At 43.0% G+C, this 16153-nt stretch overlaps 1 protein-coding gene across 1 annotated transcript; it reads right to left on the minus strand.

Moving 5' to 3' along the window:
* Positions 1-8351: 8351 nt before the first annotated feature.
* LOC115379485 (probable ribonuclease ZC3H12C) lies at positions 8352-13079 on the minus strand. Its single transcript, XM_030080194.1, has 5 exons — positions 12364-13079; positions 11915-12054; positions 11422-11656; positions 10185-10291; positions 8352-9883 (listed from the first exon to the last, which is right to left on the minus strand). The coding sequence occupies exons 1-5, from the start codon at positions 13077-13079 to the stop codon at positions 8352-8354; spliced, it is 2730 nt and encodes a 909-aa protein (XP_029936054.1).
* Between the last annotated feature and the right edge of the window lie 3074 nt (positions 13080-16153).

Here is a 16153-nt window from a genome sequence, read left to right on the forward strand (position 1 = left end):
GGATTTTGGGTGCAGGGAAGGATCATTCTCCAGTGCAAACCAACAGCATCTCAGTTTAGGAGAGAAAAAAATGTTTTATCTGAAGGGATGAGGTGGAGGTTTTATTGGTGGAAATTTTAATTCACATCCACAAGTGCAAAAGTGAGGTCATTTCATGGGGACGTCATGGAGAACATATTAATAGGGTTGCAAAGTAGGTGGGGATCTTTTATTTGTTTATTATTATTTATGGTTTATTTGATTGCGACTGATACACAGACAAACTGAAACCAGCCGAGTAACACAGTGTTTGTACCAGATGCTAATTTGCAACCTCCGGCCCTAGAACGGCTTTTGTGCCAAAAAAATAAAATACAATAGACTAATTGCAGCAAGGAACAACAAAACACACATTTAACAGTAACATAACTGCAGAAAATGAGAAAAGAACATAGTTGTAAACAGAGGTAAATTAAAAAATAGATGTTACTTCAGGTTTGTTGCTGAATTCATCAGGATCTGGTGTCTTTCCTAAAAGGGGTGAAGTTTGCAGCAAATCTCAAAGTGATCAGGTAACGAGCTCTTCCACTGAGAAATGTGTCTGAGCAGAAGATGTTTTAGCAGAATGAACCTTTACTGTTTTTACTTCACTGTTTACGGCTAACATGTGGTTATGTGTCATCATTTGTCATATTTTTGGGGTCAGTATACAGACACAGTCATCATTATCAGCAGTTTTAATATCATTCACGCCTTCGTCTTTAACAGGAAACAGCCTGAGCGAACCGGATGAGTGCTGTCGCTGTAAGCTAATCAGACAAGCTGCTAATCAGCCCAACATCACCCGCCCAGGTGCATTGTGGTCCAGTATACATGACGGGATCAGTAACAGAAAAATAAACCACAGATATTTTTGACAAACACTTTGTGAGTTCACTCAGGGAAGAAAAGTAGTTTTTGCAAAAGTGTGAATCAGTTCCAAAAATCTTTTTAATTTGTATTCAGCCCACCATATACACTACTCACAAAAAGTTAGGGATGTTTGGCTTTTGGGTGAAATTTATGGAAAATGTAAAAAGTTCACACTACAGTGATATTATATCATGAAAGTAGGGCATTTAAGTAGAAGCATGCACTGGTGATTTCCTCATCTCAAACCATTTCTTGAAACAAATGCCAACAACAGTGGTGGGTATACCACAACAAAAAATGTCAGTGTCAATAACTTGTCATGTGCCCTTGAGCATCAATTACAGCTTGACAGCGACGTCTCATGCTGTTCACAAGTCGACTTATTGTCTGCTGAGGCATGGCATCCCACTCTTCTTGAAGGGCGGCCCTCAGGTCATTGAGGTTCTGGGGTACAGAGCTCCGAGCCTCTACACGGCCACTCAGCTGATCCCATAGGTTTTCTATGGGATTCAGGTCTGGAGAAAGTGCAGGCCACTCCATCTGAGGTACCCCAGTCTCCAGCAGCCGTTCCCTAATGATACGACCTCGATGAGCTGGAGCATCAAACACCTGATGTGAATTTTGCCGTTAAGCTCCTTGTTAGAGAACAGCAACTTGTGCAAAAAGTACTGAAACACTGAACAGTTGGACATGTGCATTCAAAAGTTTACAGAAGGTCACATTAAGTTCACCTGGAAAGGTTAGAATGCATTTTAGGTTCATCCTGAAATTTCACCCGAAAGCCGAATATCCCTAACTTTTTGTGAGTAGTGTATTTATGTGAACACTGAAACTCAATCTATTGCATCCATGAGTTTCCACTGAGGTCATCACTGAGTCACAGACGTGCTGTCGTCACCTGGCCTGACCGAACAGTTTCCTGTGGACTTCCTCTGCCAGTGGGAAAGAGATGAGAAAAATGAGAAACCAGAATGATCGGGTGGATCAGAGCGAGTACACACTGCTGCTGTTGGACCCCCGAACCAAAAGAAAACCAGCAGTTCGCCTGTTCTCCTCACAGAATCTCAAGGTGACGGAAAAAGGTAAAACCTAGGTGACCAGATGATGAAAGTTGTGACAGTAAATAAAAGTGTTTGTGGTGCTGATGTGGGATCCAGTGAGGACAAACACACCCGGGGGAGTCCTGTGTCTGCAGCAGCTGTCTGCAGGCACGCAGCTGATCATGAGCTTCATGTGAAAATGTAAAGTCACATCATCGCTGAGCTGTGACGGCTGAGCCAGAGTCAACAGATAAGACGCTGTGAGCTCCAGAGGTGTGACCAAGCATGTCACACAGTGCATTTATTTTGAAAGCCAACAAACACAAGTCAAGATTAAAAAAAAAAAAAAAAATCAAGATAAGAAAATCAAGAAAAGAACAGCTGCCCACAGGAACATTTGTTTACCTTGTTTGAAGGAAAAATGTAAACACTGAAGATGTACAACGGCGTAGTAAAGCCACTGCAGGGAGGAAAAAAAAAACTAGCCCACAAGCCATTTTTCAAATCCTACAGGGGAACTACACATTTCACAACACAAAACCAAAGAGTGAATTTTTGGTTGAAGCAGCTGCATTATAGTGTTCTGCTTCTGCGGCGAACAAAGTCCTCAACATTGAGAAACCACACAGACGATGACTGGCCATGGAAAGCAAAACGTTTCCCCGGGGACTATTTTCCCCGGCGGAGGAGGAACAAAAGTCCTGGAAACACAACAGTGCAGCTGCTTTTAGGAAAACTCATGTGGAGGACTTTATTCCGCTGATGGAAAACTGGAGTGAAGAAAGTGTGAAGGCTCTGAAAGTTCATGTTCATATCAGAGTGGAATGAATGGAAACCAGCGGCTGGAGGAAAGGGAGGAGGATATTGGGCAAAACATGCAGAATCACTGGTGTGGTCCTTTAAAAAAAAAAAAAAAATTAAAGGAGAAAAATGATATCTTGGGCTTCATCACCATCTCTTTTGACCACTTCCCCTGCCCAAAACTTCCAGCATCTTCAGTATTTCCCCCAGAGTGTTACTGCTCAGTGGGTGAAAAGCCTCTGAAGCAGCATTCAGACGGTCACAGGACACCAAAACTCCCCGCTGACGCCAGACGGATGAAGTCGTGTCTCAGGGCTGGCAGCTCTCTAAGGCACAGTGGTCCCGCCAGCTATTCAACTGTGGGGAAGCTGGGAGAGATTCATACATTTTAAATGAACAGAATTAAATCTCTTTGCAGTTTTTTCAGATGGATTTTATGGAGCTGTGCTCAGACAGGAATCGGTGCTTATTAGCCAGTATGTCATATTTAGTAAGAGGCCGATACGTGTCCCTGACAGAAGTGCAAATGGAGACTCAGCCTTAAGGTGCGTCCTGCCTGCACGCTGAACCACGAGAAGAAACACATGGGGCAGCTTTACTGTTCTTATTCACACCACTATCTATCTATGATCTATGTGTGTGTGTGTGTGTGTGTGTGTGTGTGTGTGTGTGACACGCAGGCAGAGATAGTTCTCACAGTTTGTTTCTCTTCTGGATTTCATTGCCTGAAGCTCTGTTCGGTTCCAGCAAACTGCTAGAAAACACACACACACACACACACACACACAAAAAAAAAAAAAATAATAATAATATATATATATATATATATATATATATATACATATATATATATATATGTGTATACATATATTTGTATATGTGTGTGTGTGTAATTTTTAATAGAATCCAAAGACATTTAATTGATATACCCTAGCGACAGTTTTTTTTTTTTTTTGAAACCAAAGCCCTTCATCATGTGACACAAAGACACTCAGTGACGCAGCGGCTGTGGTCAAACTCTTTTCTCTTTATTTTGGTTCAGTATAACCAGCAGTGACCTGAGCAGGGCGAAGCATTACAAAGCAACAAACCATCATTCAATCATGCAGCCGTTTGTTTGGCTTTGGTACCTGAAGAGGCGGTGCATTGCATCCCAGTGGCTTTTTTTTTTTTTTTTTTTTGTCTTTAAGGCTAAATTCAGTATAAACAAACTTGGTTTGCACATCTCCTGTAACACAAAGGAAGCTGGATTAAAGCACATTGGTAATAAAGGCAGGTTGCTGCACGAAACATTTCAGTTCTCTCACAGTGAAGCAGCTGGATTTCAGGGGGCAGACCATCGTACTGACACAATTGGAATTAACAATAAACCACAAAATACCACTCCATCTGATCTAGAAACAGATAAGAAACCAGAAATGACATCAGTGGACAAATCCAAACACATCACATGTTAGCACAGTTAGAATTGAGCCAACCCACAAAATCCAGTGGGGCAACTTTCACTACAATCTCTGCTTGCTGATAAACATCACATAGAATTTAAAAAATACCTTTTTAAGAAAGTTCATGACAATAGAAAAATAGTTTCCCCCCTCCTTTCACTGAACATGGTTCAGAATATCCGCAGGCGTGTTGAGGTTTGTTTCATTAAACTCTATAGTGCCCAAAGCAGCACACAGTGCCAGACAGACCGGCTGGAGGCGTTTCTTGCACAAAGCCACAAGACCGCCAGAGGAAAAAAAAATTAAAAACACCTCATTTGACTCTTGTGTGAGCAATGTGAAGTGTAACACTATATTCCTGAGACTGAGGGAATGTCAGGACTCGTTCCTGAGACTTGACACCTTTTCCGATAACAGCACAGCCCTAGGGAGAAGAGTTTTTCTTAAAGCTGCAGTAAGCGATTTCTGACCACTAGGGGGTGTTGAGAGCCCAAACTCTGCTTGTTAACAAACAGAGTGGTCCTGCTTCTAGGTTCACGATAGAACACTTCTACAAAACCGAAAGTAAAGGCAATAACTTGGACTGTTTTGCCTCTGAGCTCCAATCTGACAAAGCGGTGAGGCTGCAGACGTTCAGCAACAAGGTAAGCTGCTCTGAGTGAACTTTTTCTGCAACTTAAGTCAGCACTGCTGGCAGTCACACCACTAAAGTGAACTTTAGATACCTTTATCTGCAGAATTTGATGTTTTATTAGTTTTATTACTGTCAGGGGAGAAGTGGGCGGAGCTACATTCTGGACTGGAGTGTAATGACAAAGAGAGAAAAGAGCCTTGGCCTAACTACTTGGTACTGCTCTACATAATTTAGGCAACAAAAGTCTTCATAAAGCAGAGGTTAGTTTCAGGATTTTAATAGGGTCTGAAATCGCTTAGTGCAGGTTTAAAGTATGAGAGATCTGAGGCAGACAAATAAATGGCAGCAGACTAATGGCATGACACCAGTCGGTCATCATGAAACATTTCCAGCCCTGGACACAAAACTGAGAGACTAGCTTTGGGACCCAAACTAACTAAAACACACTGCTACATTTATTTTTGTGTCCTGCAAGCTATCTGGAGTTGTGAAATACTCTCCTCAGGTGGAGTGTGGAGCTCCCAGCTTCAGTGAAGTCCCGAGTCAGCAGGGGCCACCTGGATGTGGGCAAGACGTCCTAATTTGGTGCCAACGCTTGTCCTCAGTGCCTCACTGTCCCATGTGTGCATACATTTTGGGAATGGCAGGCCAAAGTGGGAAGTGAAGCCCCAACACTGATGGCACCTTGTCCTCCCACACAGATCCATGCACTTTGACACACTTTCAGTTCAGTGACATCACAAATGATACCCACGTTCTGTTTTCACTTTTCAACCACTGCCATCCAGCGGTTAAAAACCTGCATTTGATGCTCTCAATGGCCTCATAAAAAATATATTATAGGCTAACAGTATCAAATGTGACAGAGTTTGCCACATATACTCAAAAATACCTTTTTTGTAAAAATATTCTCATATTAAACAATGATCTTGTTTAAGATAATAGGATACAATTTGTATCAACAAAGAGAGGCGTCCTCCGGCCACTAGAGACAGTGTCGGGCAGACTGTAGTTTTAGTTAGACAGACATTTTTCAGAGGAGAAATAATCTCAGTGCATGAGTTAAATCTCAATAGTCTTCATGTCAACATCCAACTGCTAATTACAAACAGGACTCCTGGAGTTCTGCTATCTGACAAGGTAAATAAATGCCAGTTTGATGACACTTTTATAATGCATGCCTTTTTAAATCACAAGCCAGCTTTCCCTTTCATAAAACATATGCATGAATCAACATATTTGTTAAATGAATAATTCAATAGTGTTACTACTCAAAAAAATTGTGTTTTTAGCTTACTTTACTTTTTTGTTACTCCTGCCGTGACTTTACAGTTTTAGTCTTTCCTGCCTTGACCTTCCTTCCCAAATGCCAAATAATACTGCAGTCACGCCTGGGCAAATCTATTTCTGGCAAGTTTGCGCAATAGTCACTAAATTTAATCTTCCGATTCGTGTCCGAGAATATGAATTTTCCTTTTAGCAGAGGTGGCTAAAGCTAATCCCAGATGGGGCTCCATTCTGGTTTGGTTCTTCCAGGATTCCCATGGAAGTGTGATACTAAGTAATACTAACAATAATACATGTAGCTAAACAGTCTTTGCTAGACTTCTATACGCATTTATTCAAGTCATTCGTAGCTTTAGCATTATCTATTAGCTGGTAAATCTGTCTCATTGTTAGATGAGATATTTCTGCAGGAATCTGAACAAATGCGCTGTTACCAAGTTAGCCTACGGATCATCCACGTTCAAATAGTTTCAAATGGTTTCCCAGTTAGCTAACTAGAAACTCATTTCTATAGTTTAGCATTTTTTACGGTATTTTTACTGTATAGTTTATTTTACGACTTGTATTGTTAATTTGTTTCATCGGGTCTCATGTTCCACATTTTGCTATGTTAACTTTTTACCAGTTCCTATTTCACTATTGCTCTCATCTTGATGGTGTGTGTCATTTTTACTTGTTGTGTAAATCACTTTATGTTTCAAAAAGTGCTAGAAAAATAAAGTCTATTATCTTTATTATTATTATTATTTAAGTTAGCCAGTTAGCTAGCTGAATCTCAACCGCTGAGTTTATTTCTGCCTCTGAGAAATGTTTGCAGAACCAAAACCACAATCTCCTGGTGCTTCGACTGCTCTCAGTGTCCATAACATTAAGTGTATGATAGCATGTAGGAAGATTTCAATTTTATAGAAGGCGTTTCCCAGTTCTTGCCTCTCTAGATATTCCCATCTTACATCAGACAGCTCTCAGTGTATTTAACAGAGTTCAGAAATACCCTGCCCAAGCTTCCTAATAACAGTGACACCCCTGACAAAGGAGACCCCTGTTCCAATATAAACAACCACATACACATTCATGCACAATAATAAAAAAAAAATTTAAATTAAAAATAGCAGGAATAAATAACACATTTAAATAAAAAAATAAAAAAATAAATAAAAATCATAATAATAAACCTGCACTTTTTTCATGACCATGCTCTCAACAGCCATCTTGATATGATTTAAAAGTGGCTGATTTGTTGGTTTTAGGACAGATGAACATATTCATTATTTCAGATCACCTCTCAAGGCGTGAAGTCAGCTGGCAGGGCAAACCCAGCAGAGGAAGCAGAGCCTCATTCAAAAGTAAACAACTGTGTGGGGTTTTCGAGTGGAGTTTTTGAGGCCTTCATATGTGGTTGCCGTCTACGTTTCACTTCCCTACAGGGGAAATTCAGATATTGTACCACAAAAACCAATCTGCCACCTGTTTTCAGAAGAAAAGAAAAACCCTAGATCTTTCCGTTCAGCAAATTTAAGCATTAGGCCCACATACAGACATGCAGGCAGGAATGTATTTGAAATATGGCAGAGAAGTGACCGTATTCTGTTTTGTGAATCACAGATCTTACCCCATCTCAGCATTTCAGTGACTAAAAAAAAAAAAAGAATCATTTCACTGCAACAGAAAAAAGAATTGCTGCCCTCACACCCTGATATGATTGCCAAAAAAAATGAAAAACAAAGCAGAAGAGAAAACACAATAATAAAAAAGTGCCAAAACAGAATATTTTTTAAAACTATGGAAAATAAATTAAAATGCACCAAATAAATTAAATACGCATGAATAACAATACAGCCACCATTTGAATGCAGCAAAAGCCTCCCTAAAGCGCGTCGGTGTCTTGTTTGTCCCAGGATCACCCAAACATGCACATTTCACCCCAGCCAACCATGGACAGAGTCTCCTCATCTTAAGTGCTAAAGGAGCAGGCATATTCATGGAAAAATATGGCAACTTTGGGATTTTCCTCTACAAAATATCATTAAAATTAATGAGACATCTCCCTTGGAATGAATATATCATTACAGCACCTCTGCTCTTAGTAGTAGACTGATTACACTCAGTCTCCACAGCTGAGAGTGCTATAAACAGTCAGTTTGAGGAGTTTCATGTCTTGTACTTTTGGACTGTAGAGGTCCAGTCTAACTTGCAACTTGCAAATGTGAGCCCAGGACAGTGGGTGAAGGTAGCCGCACCCACTAGGTGCGCTCAGTAACCATGCAGCGGCTTCTCCCTCAAAATAGCTGCCGCGAGCTGCTGAGCATCCATCACATGAGGGTTCCTAGCCATCACCACCCTCACCAAATCTGCAGGGAAGATGCCACACAGCTTAACAAACACCTTGTCCCTCAGATCCTGGTAGCGACCCAAGGTGGGGGGCTCCACGTGTTGGGGGGCAGTTGGTGCGTGGTTGCTGTGCGATGGCAGAGGAGGTGGTGGAAGTCTGGATTCAGAATGGCTGTGGGGTAATGAATGAGCTCGCCTGCTCCATGGTGAGTTCCAGACCTTCTCGCGGGCCGCCGGAAGGCTCTGAACGGTAAAGGGCCCGTAGCAAGGCTGGGATGGCTGTTGGTAAGGGGCATCCCAACCTATTGGATGCTGCTGTTGTTGGTTTAGCCCAGGGCAGCTCCTTCTGGAAATGAGTGGTGACCCTTCATACATTCGAGAGTCCTGGATCCCGCTCTCCTGCCAAGGGGAACCCAACAGACTGCGGCTCAGAGGGGAGCTCTGAGAGTGGGAATGAGGACCAGAGGGCTGAGGCGGAGGTGGTGGAGGAGCTGGGTATTCACCAGGGCGGCTACCCAGTGATGGATGCTGAAGGTGGTGTGGCAGGTAGGTTGAAGGGGCCTTGAAGGGATAAGAGGGGTGCGAAGGGTGCAAAGAATGAGAGGTAAGGGAGGTTGGTGGGTCCTCCAACCCAAAACCAGGAAGTCTTCGCAGAGGTTGAGGCAGCTGATAGCCATGAGGGGGGTGTTGTCCCAGACCAGGGGGTAGATGGCTGGCAGGGTGGGAGTACTGGTTGGAGCAGTGAGGATTGTGGTGATGGTGATGGCACTTGTGGCTATCATCTAACACCGAGTCAGGGGAGAAAGAGTCAGAGCTGATGCTTCCCTCACTGCTGCAGTCCGACGTCAGCGAACCAGCTCGCAGGTCGGCGGGGAAGAACCGCTCTGGACTCTGCGGCACCACCAGGCTGAGGCTGGAATAGGCCCTCGTTAGGGAACTGTGGCCCAACTCAGGGGACTCACATGTAGGGTACTTTTCAACCTGACTTGGCCCTGAGATTCCAGCAGCCCTGCAGCTCCCTAAAGCTCCTCCACCAAGATGGTCCCACCTGTTGTGGCTTCCTGACGAGGGCGGCCCTCCGGGGGCAGGATGCCCAAAGATGCTGCTGCCACAGCTGCTGCCACTGCCTCTCCTGCTGCTTCCCCTGTGGGCCTCTGCTTTGGTCTGGAGCCCTACTCTATCCTCCAGGAGGTCACTACAGGAGAAGCTATAAGGGCTTGGGTTTACCTGATTCTTTGGAGCACTTACACAAAGCTCAGCTTCTGCCATCCGTTCTGGTTGGCCAGTAGGCGATCTGCGGCTTTTCACTATCAGGGCATCTTCCAGCAAGTTTTTGGAAGCTGCAGCAGACGTTTTAGCACTGGCTCGGAGCTCATCAGCCACAGCACGTTGAGGATGGCTGCCCCGCTCAGGGTGGTAGTACTTACACTTGTGGCCATAGGTGCACTTTTTCCCTGAGGGGAAAAAGCAGACAAGTGAGTTTCACATGAATGTGCCAGAATAGTAGCCTCTTTTGAAACAAAATGCAGCCAACCTTGCAGTTACCTTCTTAAGACTAAAATCAAGAGCACGGTAATCACATCAAAGGTCTATGTATTTCCTTTTTTTATTCTTGTTATTTTTTAATAAGTTTCAATATGATGATGGGTGAAAAACTAAACTAGTAGTTGGGTAGTTAAAACTGAACTACCCAAACAGGAGTCAAATGCATCCAACATGCTCAACTGATAGAACTCAGGGGCAGGTATTTGTTACCGTAAGGACATGGCTGCTTCCTGTGCTCAGGAACGATGGGCTTTTTCCTCAGGAAGTTCTCCAGACTCGGTCCATGGCGACCCAATGGGTCGTCTGGGGGCATGAACCTGATACACAGTTAACAGATGGAAAATATCATTATTCCACTATCACTAAAAATAAATGAATGAATAAATAAATAAATAAATAGATAGATAGATAGATAAATAAATAAATGAAGAGAACATGACAACCATGGGAAGTTCCTGTGAGAACTCCTTCATGAAGGGTTCTTCATGGAACTCTGAAATGATACTTTATTTTGGAATATTTTGGTTTCCATTCTTGTGTCCTCAATGACTCGACTCAGTTTTTCTAACATATTTAAATGCTGAACTGAAAAAGAGGTTCTACAAATGATGTATACAAACTTTACATGCAGTGTCTCACATTTACAATTTTGTTTTTTAATTGAAAGAGTTGATTAGAAATTTTAATCAGGAATACAGCTAAGGACCACAAAGGTAAAGCAAGGCTTCAGTGCCCAACCAATATTCCTATGAGCATATAGCAGCATCCAGTATGAGTTGAGGGCTCCAAAATGATATCAAATTTATTTTCAAAGTCATTAGAGGAAGCAGGTGAGAGGGGAAGGTGAGGGGAAAAAGTCACTTCAAAAGACAAATGAGGAAGTGAAAACCCACGATTGATGGGCAGGAAGTCCTCCTTGGTAACAGGAGGAATCCCCGTAATGATCGCTGATGGTTAACTAAATACTGAAGCTTTATCTGAGGGAATACTCTGCAAATTTCCCAGCCAAACCAATTTTGCATTTTCCAAACAGAGGAAGAACCCCGCCTTGATTTCCAGCACGTTTCAGGTACATAATGAACACTGTAGACCAAAAAAAGAAAAAAAAAAGAAAAACCCAAGGGACTCTCTGTTGGGAGAAGTTACATTGCCTTTTGACTGACAATTTCATTGCATCAAAGAGAGAAAGGTTTTGTTTGTATTTTTGCATTTTCAACTAAAACTCAGAAATAACTATCAAACTATCAAGAGAGAATTTTTTACATTTTCTGTAATTCCTGTTAAATATGATGGTGATATTATTAAAAAAATCAAACTCACCTCTCTTTCAGGCAAAAATTTCCTAAATTATTTTACATTTCTTGTTTTTCCCTTTCTATACAAAGAAACATATTGCATCAGTTTTCCCGTGGCTAAACTTTTAAAAGCTTTGGTGTGATTTCCTTACTTATCATTGACAAATGAGTACATCAGCAGACGCTCATCGATGAATTTCTTCCACTCTGGCTTCTCGTTGGCCAGGTCACGGTAGTTGTCGTTGGAGACGATGATGCCGTCTGACTCGTAGGCCAGTTTGACGATGAAGCGGTCGTCGTAGCAAACCACGCGGCGCCCCTGAACACGGCGAGATGGAGTGAACACCAGGATCTTCTCTTTCTCCAGTCGCCGCAGAATCTCCTGGTCTGCAGGGAGAGAGAGAAATGAGGAAAGCCTGGTTTATGTAACGGAACAAATGGCTTAGGTTCTGAAAAATACGCCAGGAAAAAAAATACATACACATTATAGATACTGTGAATTTGACTTTGGGATCAACTGATGAAAATGACGAAAATCAGCACAAATTTTGCTCAGATTTATAGAACAGATGGACGTACATGTGAAAAAAAAACTGCACTGCACTGCAACTTCAGGATCAATAGATATCAATCGATTGATGTTACCAGTGATCAGAGCGTCAGGCCGCGACTGCTCCTTCCTCCAGGCGGGAACAAAAACTGTGATGTCACGGTGACCTCGCTCCAGGAACCAATCAACGGCCAGCTGGATGCCTTGGCAGGAAAACACCTCCTTGTTTCCATGACTGCAAGAAAAAAAGTAAAATGTTAATAATACTTAGCTCTGTTTATGGCTTTTGTCATATACCAAGATATACCAATAATATACCAAGAAAGTACCAATAATATACCAAGTATAAAAATGACATTTCTGAGTGTACAAAAATTAGATGTTCACATTAGAGAACTGGAAAAGCCCAGCACAGCAGCAGCCCAGAGGCACTGCTCTGTAATGCATGATTTTCCTCTTGGGGTGGTGCAGTAACATTGCAAAATATGGTACCAGAAGTGTCGAAGCACAAGAAGAGAGGTCTGCTTAATCTGCTGATCCTCACCTCATGGCCACGTTGCTCCCATCCACCACGACCGGCCGCAGGTTCTCCTTATCCTCCAGCAGCTGGGACGCACACAGCAGCCGGCAGGAGTCCAGGGAGGAGGAGGAGGAGGAGCGGGCTGAGGAGGAGGACAGAGAAGAGGGGGAGTGGGACATGGTGGGGCCTCCTCCACCTCCTCCCTGTGGCTCAGTGTTTGTCTTGGCTCCCAATTTGACCAGTTCTCCCAGGACATCGTTGATGAGCGCGTCTGGGCCCAGTTTCTTCAGCACCAGAAGCACCAGGTCCTCTGAGTAGCCCAGCTTCAGGGCAAACTCCACCTTGGCACGGCAGTCGGAGAAGGGGTCAGCGGGCGATGGGGTGGGTTCCTCCTGGGGCTGATGGTGGTAGGGGTTTTGCGATTCAGTGCTGGAGCTGCTCTGGGCCCGTTCGTCTTCGCTGTCGGAGACAGTGTTTTCCTCTGAGCAGTTACTCCAGCTGCTGCTGCTGCTGCTGCTGCTGGTTGAGTGAGCCCTGCTGGCTGTAGTGCTGCTGCTGCTGTTACCACCCTTGGCTGCAGCTCTGGCTTCTGCCACCTCCTTTCCAGTCTGCGAGTTGCTGCCACCGCCTCCGCTCAGTCCAGCCTGCCACTCAGTGCCCTCCACGTGCAGGTAGTCCAGATCCAGCCCCAGACTGAGGACGCGGCCTGTCCCATCCTCCAGATGGTCCTTCAGGCCCATGAAGCCGCCTCACACATCCAGACCCACGCCCTCCGTGACCGCCTGCACGCCTGACTGACCCCACTGTTACTGCTGATGATTGACAGCTCACTGACCAACCGTTAGAGGGAAGCTGAAGGGAGAGAGAGAGAGACGAGAAGTGAGTGAGAAGTGTTTAAATCCTCCAGGGCTGGGTGATGCAGCCAGTATGCAGACTGATATCAGAGCTGAGTCTGCAGGTACAAGACCAGCTGTAAAACTTTAGAGTTGATGTTAGCTACAATCTGGGATTTAATCTTGCTTATATCGACGAACTGCGCCTGCACATCGCATCCAACAAGTGTTTCCGTGACTGTTGCATTTTTCTGATATCAGAGACTCGGCTATTCAACTAACAGGTCTATCTATCTATTTCACTATACAATGTCGCATCCCGGTAAATTTCGCCTTTGTTTAGCTTTAGTTCTTTATGTTTGTGCAATTTCTATGTGTAGTACACTGCCTTGTCAGACCCATGAAACAATACCTGCAGTAAGGCTACTGTATTATATGTTTCTAAACTTGCAAAAAACTTTTTGAATCCACACATTTTAAGTTTTTTTTTTTTTTTTTTTCAAGATTACTCCAGCTGCTTTCTGTGCCATTTCCAGCATCACCTGTTTAATTTACCAGACCTTGCCTATCCACCAGACTACATGAAGGCCCTCAGTGATACTTTTCCACTCCTGGCGATTGGTTTTTTTATACATCTAGACTAACTGGGGTGAATCACAGTGCTTCAAACTGGAACACTCCACCTGGCTGGGAAGCAGGGCCTCATTAAACAGTCAAACAATCAAATGGCAGGTGCAGACAGTTTCATACTAACAGCAGAGCTGCCACACTGGGCCGTGAAAAGCCTGAATCAGGACCGCACCTTAAAATATATCAACCTTCAGCTTAGGGGTAAAACATCATGGCCTGCTGACTTGGTATTGCCAGGGGAATGGACGTGGTGAGAGCATGCAATTGGTACATTTTGGCTTGAGGGTGGTGCAAGAGGCGCAGACAGGGTTCATCCTCTGGGGAGCATGAACCTGCTCACCAAATTTCTTGGCAGTCAGCCCAAAAGATTTTGAGATATTTTGTTCTGGAGCAGCCAGACTTAGCCATGCCAATGTAAAGGACGCAGGGAAGCATGTGGGCTGTGATGGTTACATCATTTGAAACGATATTTATTTTCATACGTAAAGGGAGCATAAATGAGCCTTAAAGAGGATCAAGTGTTTACAGGCTCCTCTGCCTGAGGAACTCCAGCTTGCTCCACTGGTGCCTTCTTTTAAATCACCTTTGAGAGCTTATTTTTATCGCTTATCAGTTTTCTGTTGTTTTAGTTATGGTTTTTGATTTTATATTTTATTATTTCCAATGCCTTCCTGTTTTGTTTTGTTTGTGGTGGAGCATTTTGTAATGCTGGTTTTGGTAAGTGCTAAGCAAATAAAACACATACAGTTTCCTTTCCTCACTTAGCACCCTGAGCTGACAGGCTGCTTTCAAAACTTGTGTAACTACAAGAGAGCTTAGAGAGCCTGATGCATTTTTCACAAGTTCACCCTGCCCCTTTTGCTGCAGGGAGAACTGAAACACAGATAACGCTATATATCATGACATTTTAGGCATTTAGTTCATGCTTTTATCCAGAGCAGTGTACAAGAAGTGCAACTGTAGGAAAAGTGTAAATTCATAGATCAACGACACGGCAAATGACTCATACAGATGAGTTTTTCTTCCAACAGAGCGAGGTGAGATGAGGAGGAACTCACTTTGAATGCACTGCAAAAAAAAAAAAAAAAAAAAAAAAAAAATCTGCTGGTAGGATGAGATAATCCCATTTGTTTCCAGCACAGTTTCACTTGTTTTAGAAATTCGTCTGGGAGCAAGTATAATTCTGTTGAAACAAGGCAAAATACGGCAGACCTGCCCAGTAGGATCAGATAAAACAATGCTTGAAAATTCTGGAAATACAACAGGCATTTACAAACCGCAAGGGCAAGTTAAAAACTGTAATTTCCCCCGACCTCCCTAACCCAAGTTCAGCTGATTTGCATTTTAGCAGCGGTGAGCTCAGAGAAGCATAAGTCAGACTCCAGGCAAAATACCAAGAAACAAACTCTTGTAAACAAATAGCCAAAAATGCAACACGTGTATTTTATTACACCTATTACACACCAAACCTGTCAGCATACATCCTGAGCACAAGGTGATCATACCACAAGCAATTAAGCTAAAACACAATTACTGTCTTGGCTAATTTGGTGTTTGCCTACAGGAACTGCGGTGAAGGAACTGAATGCTTTTTTTTTTTTTTTTTTTTTTGAGGACTGCAGCTATCTTCACTGTCGATTAATCCATTGGATTTTTTTTCCTTTTGCTTTTTTTTTTTTCAGGTTTTATTTCTCGTCTACAGAGCTCTGAATGGTCTTGCATTCATCAGATCTCTGAGGTCCTGCTGCTGGAATCATATATCATATCATATATAATATATCATATTTCATATATCTATGCTTCTAGGAAGTGGAATCTACGTATGTGCAGTATTTTATTCTGTTCTCCTTTGTTATTTGTATATTGTATCTGTTTTTTTTTATCTTTATGTATTTCTGTTGAATCTGTAGAGCTCGAAAAAGCTTGAGATGCTTGTGTATGAAATTTGCATTACAAATAAACTGGATTTGATCAGTTAATCAGATAATCGTTTAGTCTGTGAAGTGTCAGCAGTAATGAAAAGGTGTCGTGGTAATAAGACAACACCTTGATGCCATCAAATTCCTGACCTACAGCCAAAACAGCCAAAGTATGAATCACACCTTTGAAACAGCAAGTTTGGGTTTTGCCTCGACTGCCACTGCAGATTCTGGCAAACAGAAATTGACTATCATTTTTTCATCTTTCAAATTTGCTGTGCACATTCACCACCACAAAAGGAGGAAGGAACGTTGCTCACTCCTGGATCATCTCAACCGGGATGAGCACGAAAGAGCCAACGACCTGGCTAATGTCTCCACACAGTTTAAACAGCTGGGACTCTACCTGTCCGTCAGACCTGAGGAAGCTGC

This window comes from Myripristis murdjan, chromosome 21, assembly GCF_902150065.1.
Source record: "Myripristis murdjan chromosome 21, fMyrMur1.1, whole genome shotgun sequence".
NCBI classification, from domain to species: Eukaryota; Metazoa; Chordata; class Actinopteri; order Holocentriformes; family Holocentridae; genus Myripristis; species Myripristis murdjan.

Coding starts and splice junctions, on each gene's coding strand:
- LOC115379485 (XM_030080194.1), bottom strand. CDS start 13,079: ATGGGCCTGAAGGACCATCTGGAGGATGGGACAGGCCGCGTCCTCAGT. Junction 12,055..12,363: donor GGGAGCAACGTGGCCATGAG/GTGAGGATCAGC, acceptor TTTTTCTTGCAG/TCATGGAAACAAGGAGGTGT. Junction 10,292..11,421: donor TACTCATTTGTCAATGATAA/GTAAGGAAATCA, acceptor ACTGTGTATCAG/GTTCATGCCCCCAGACGACC.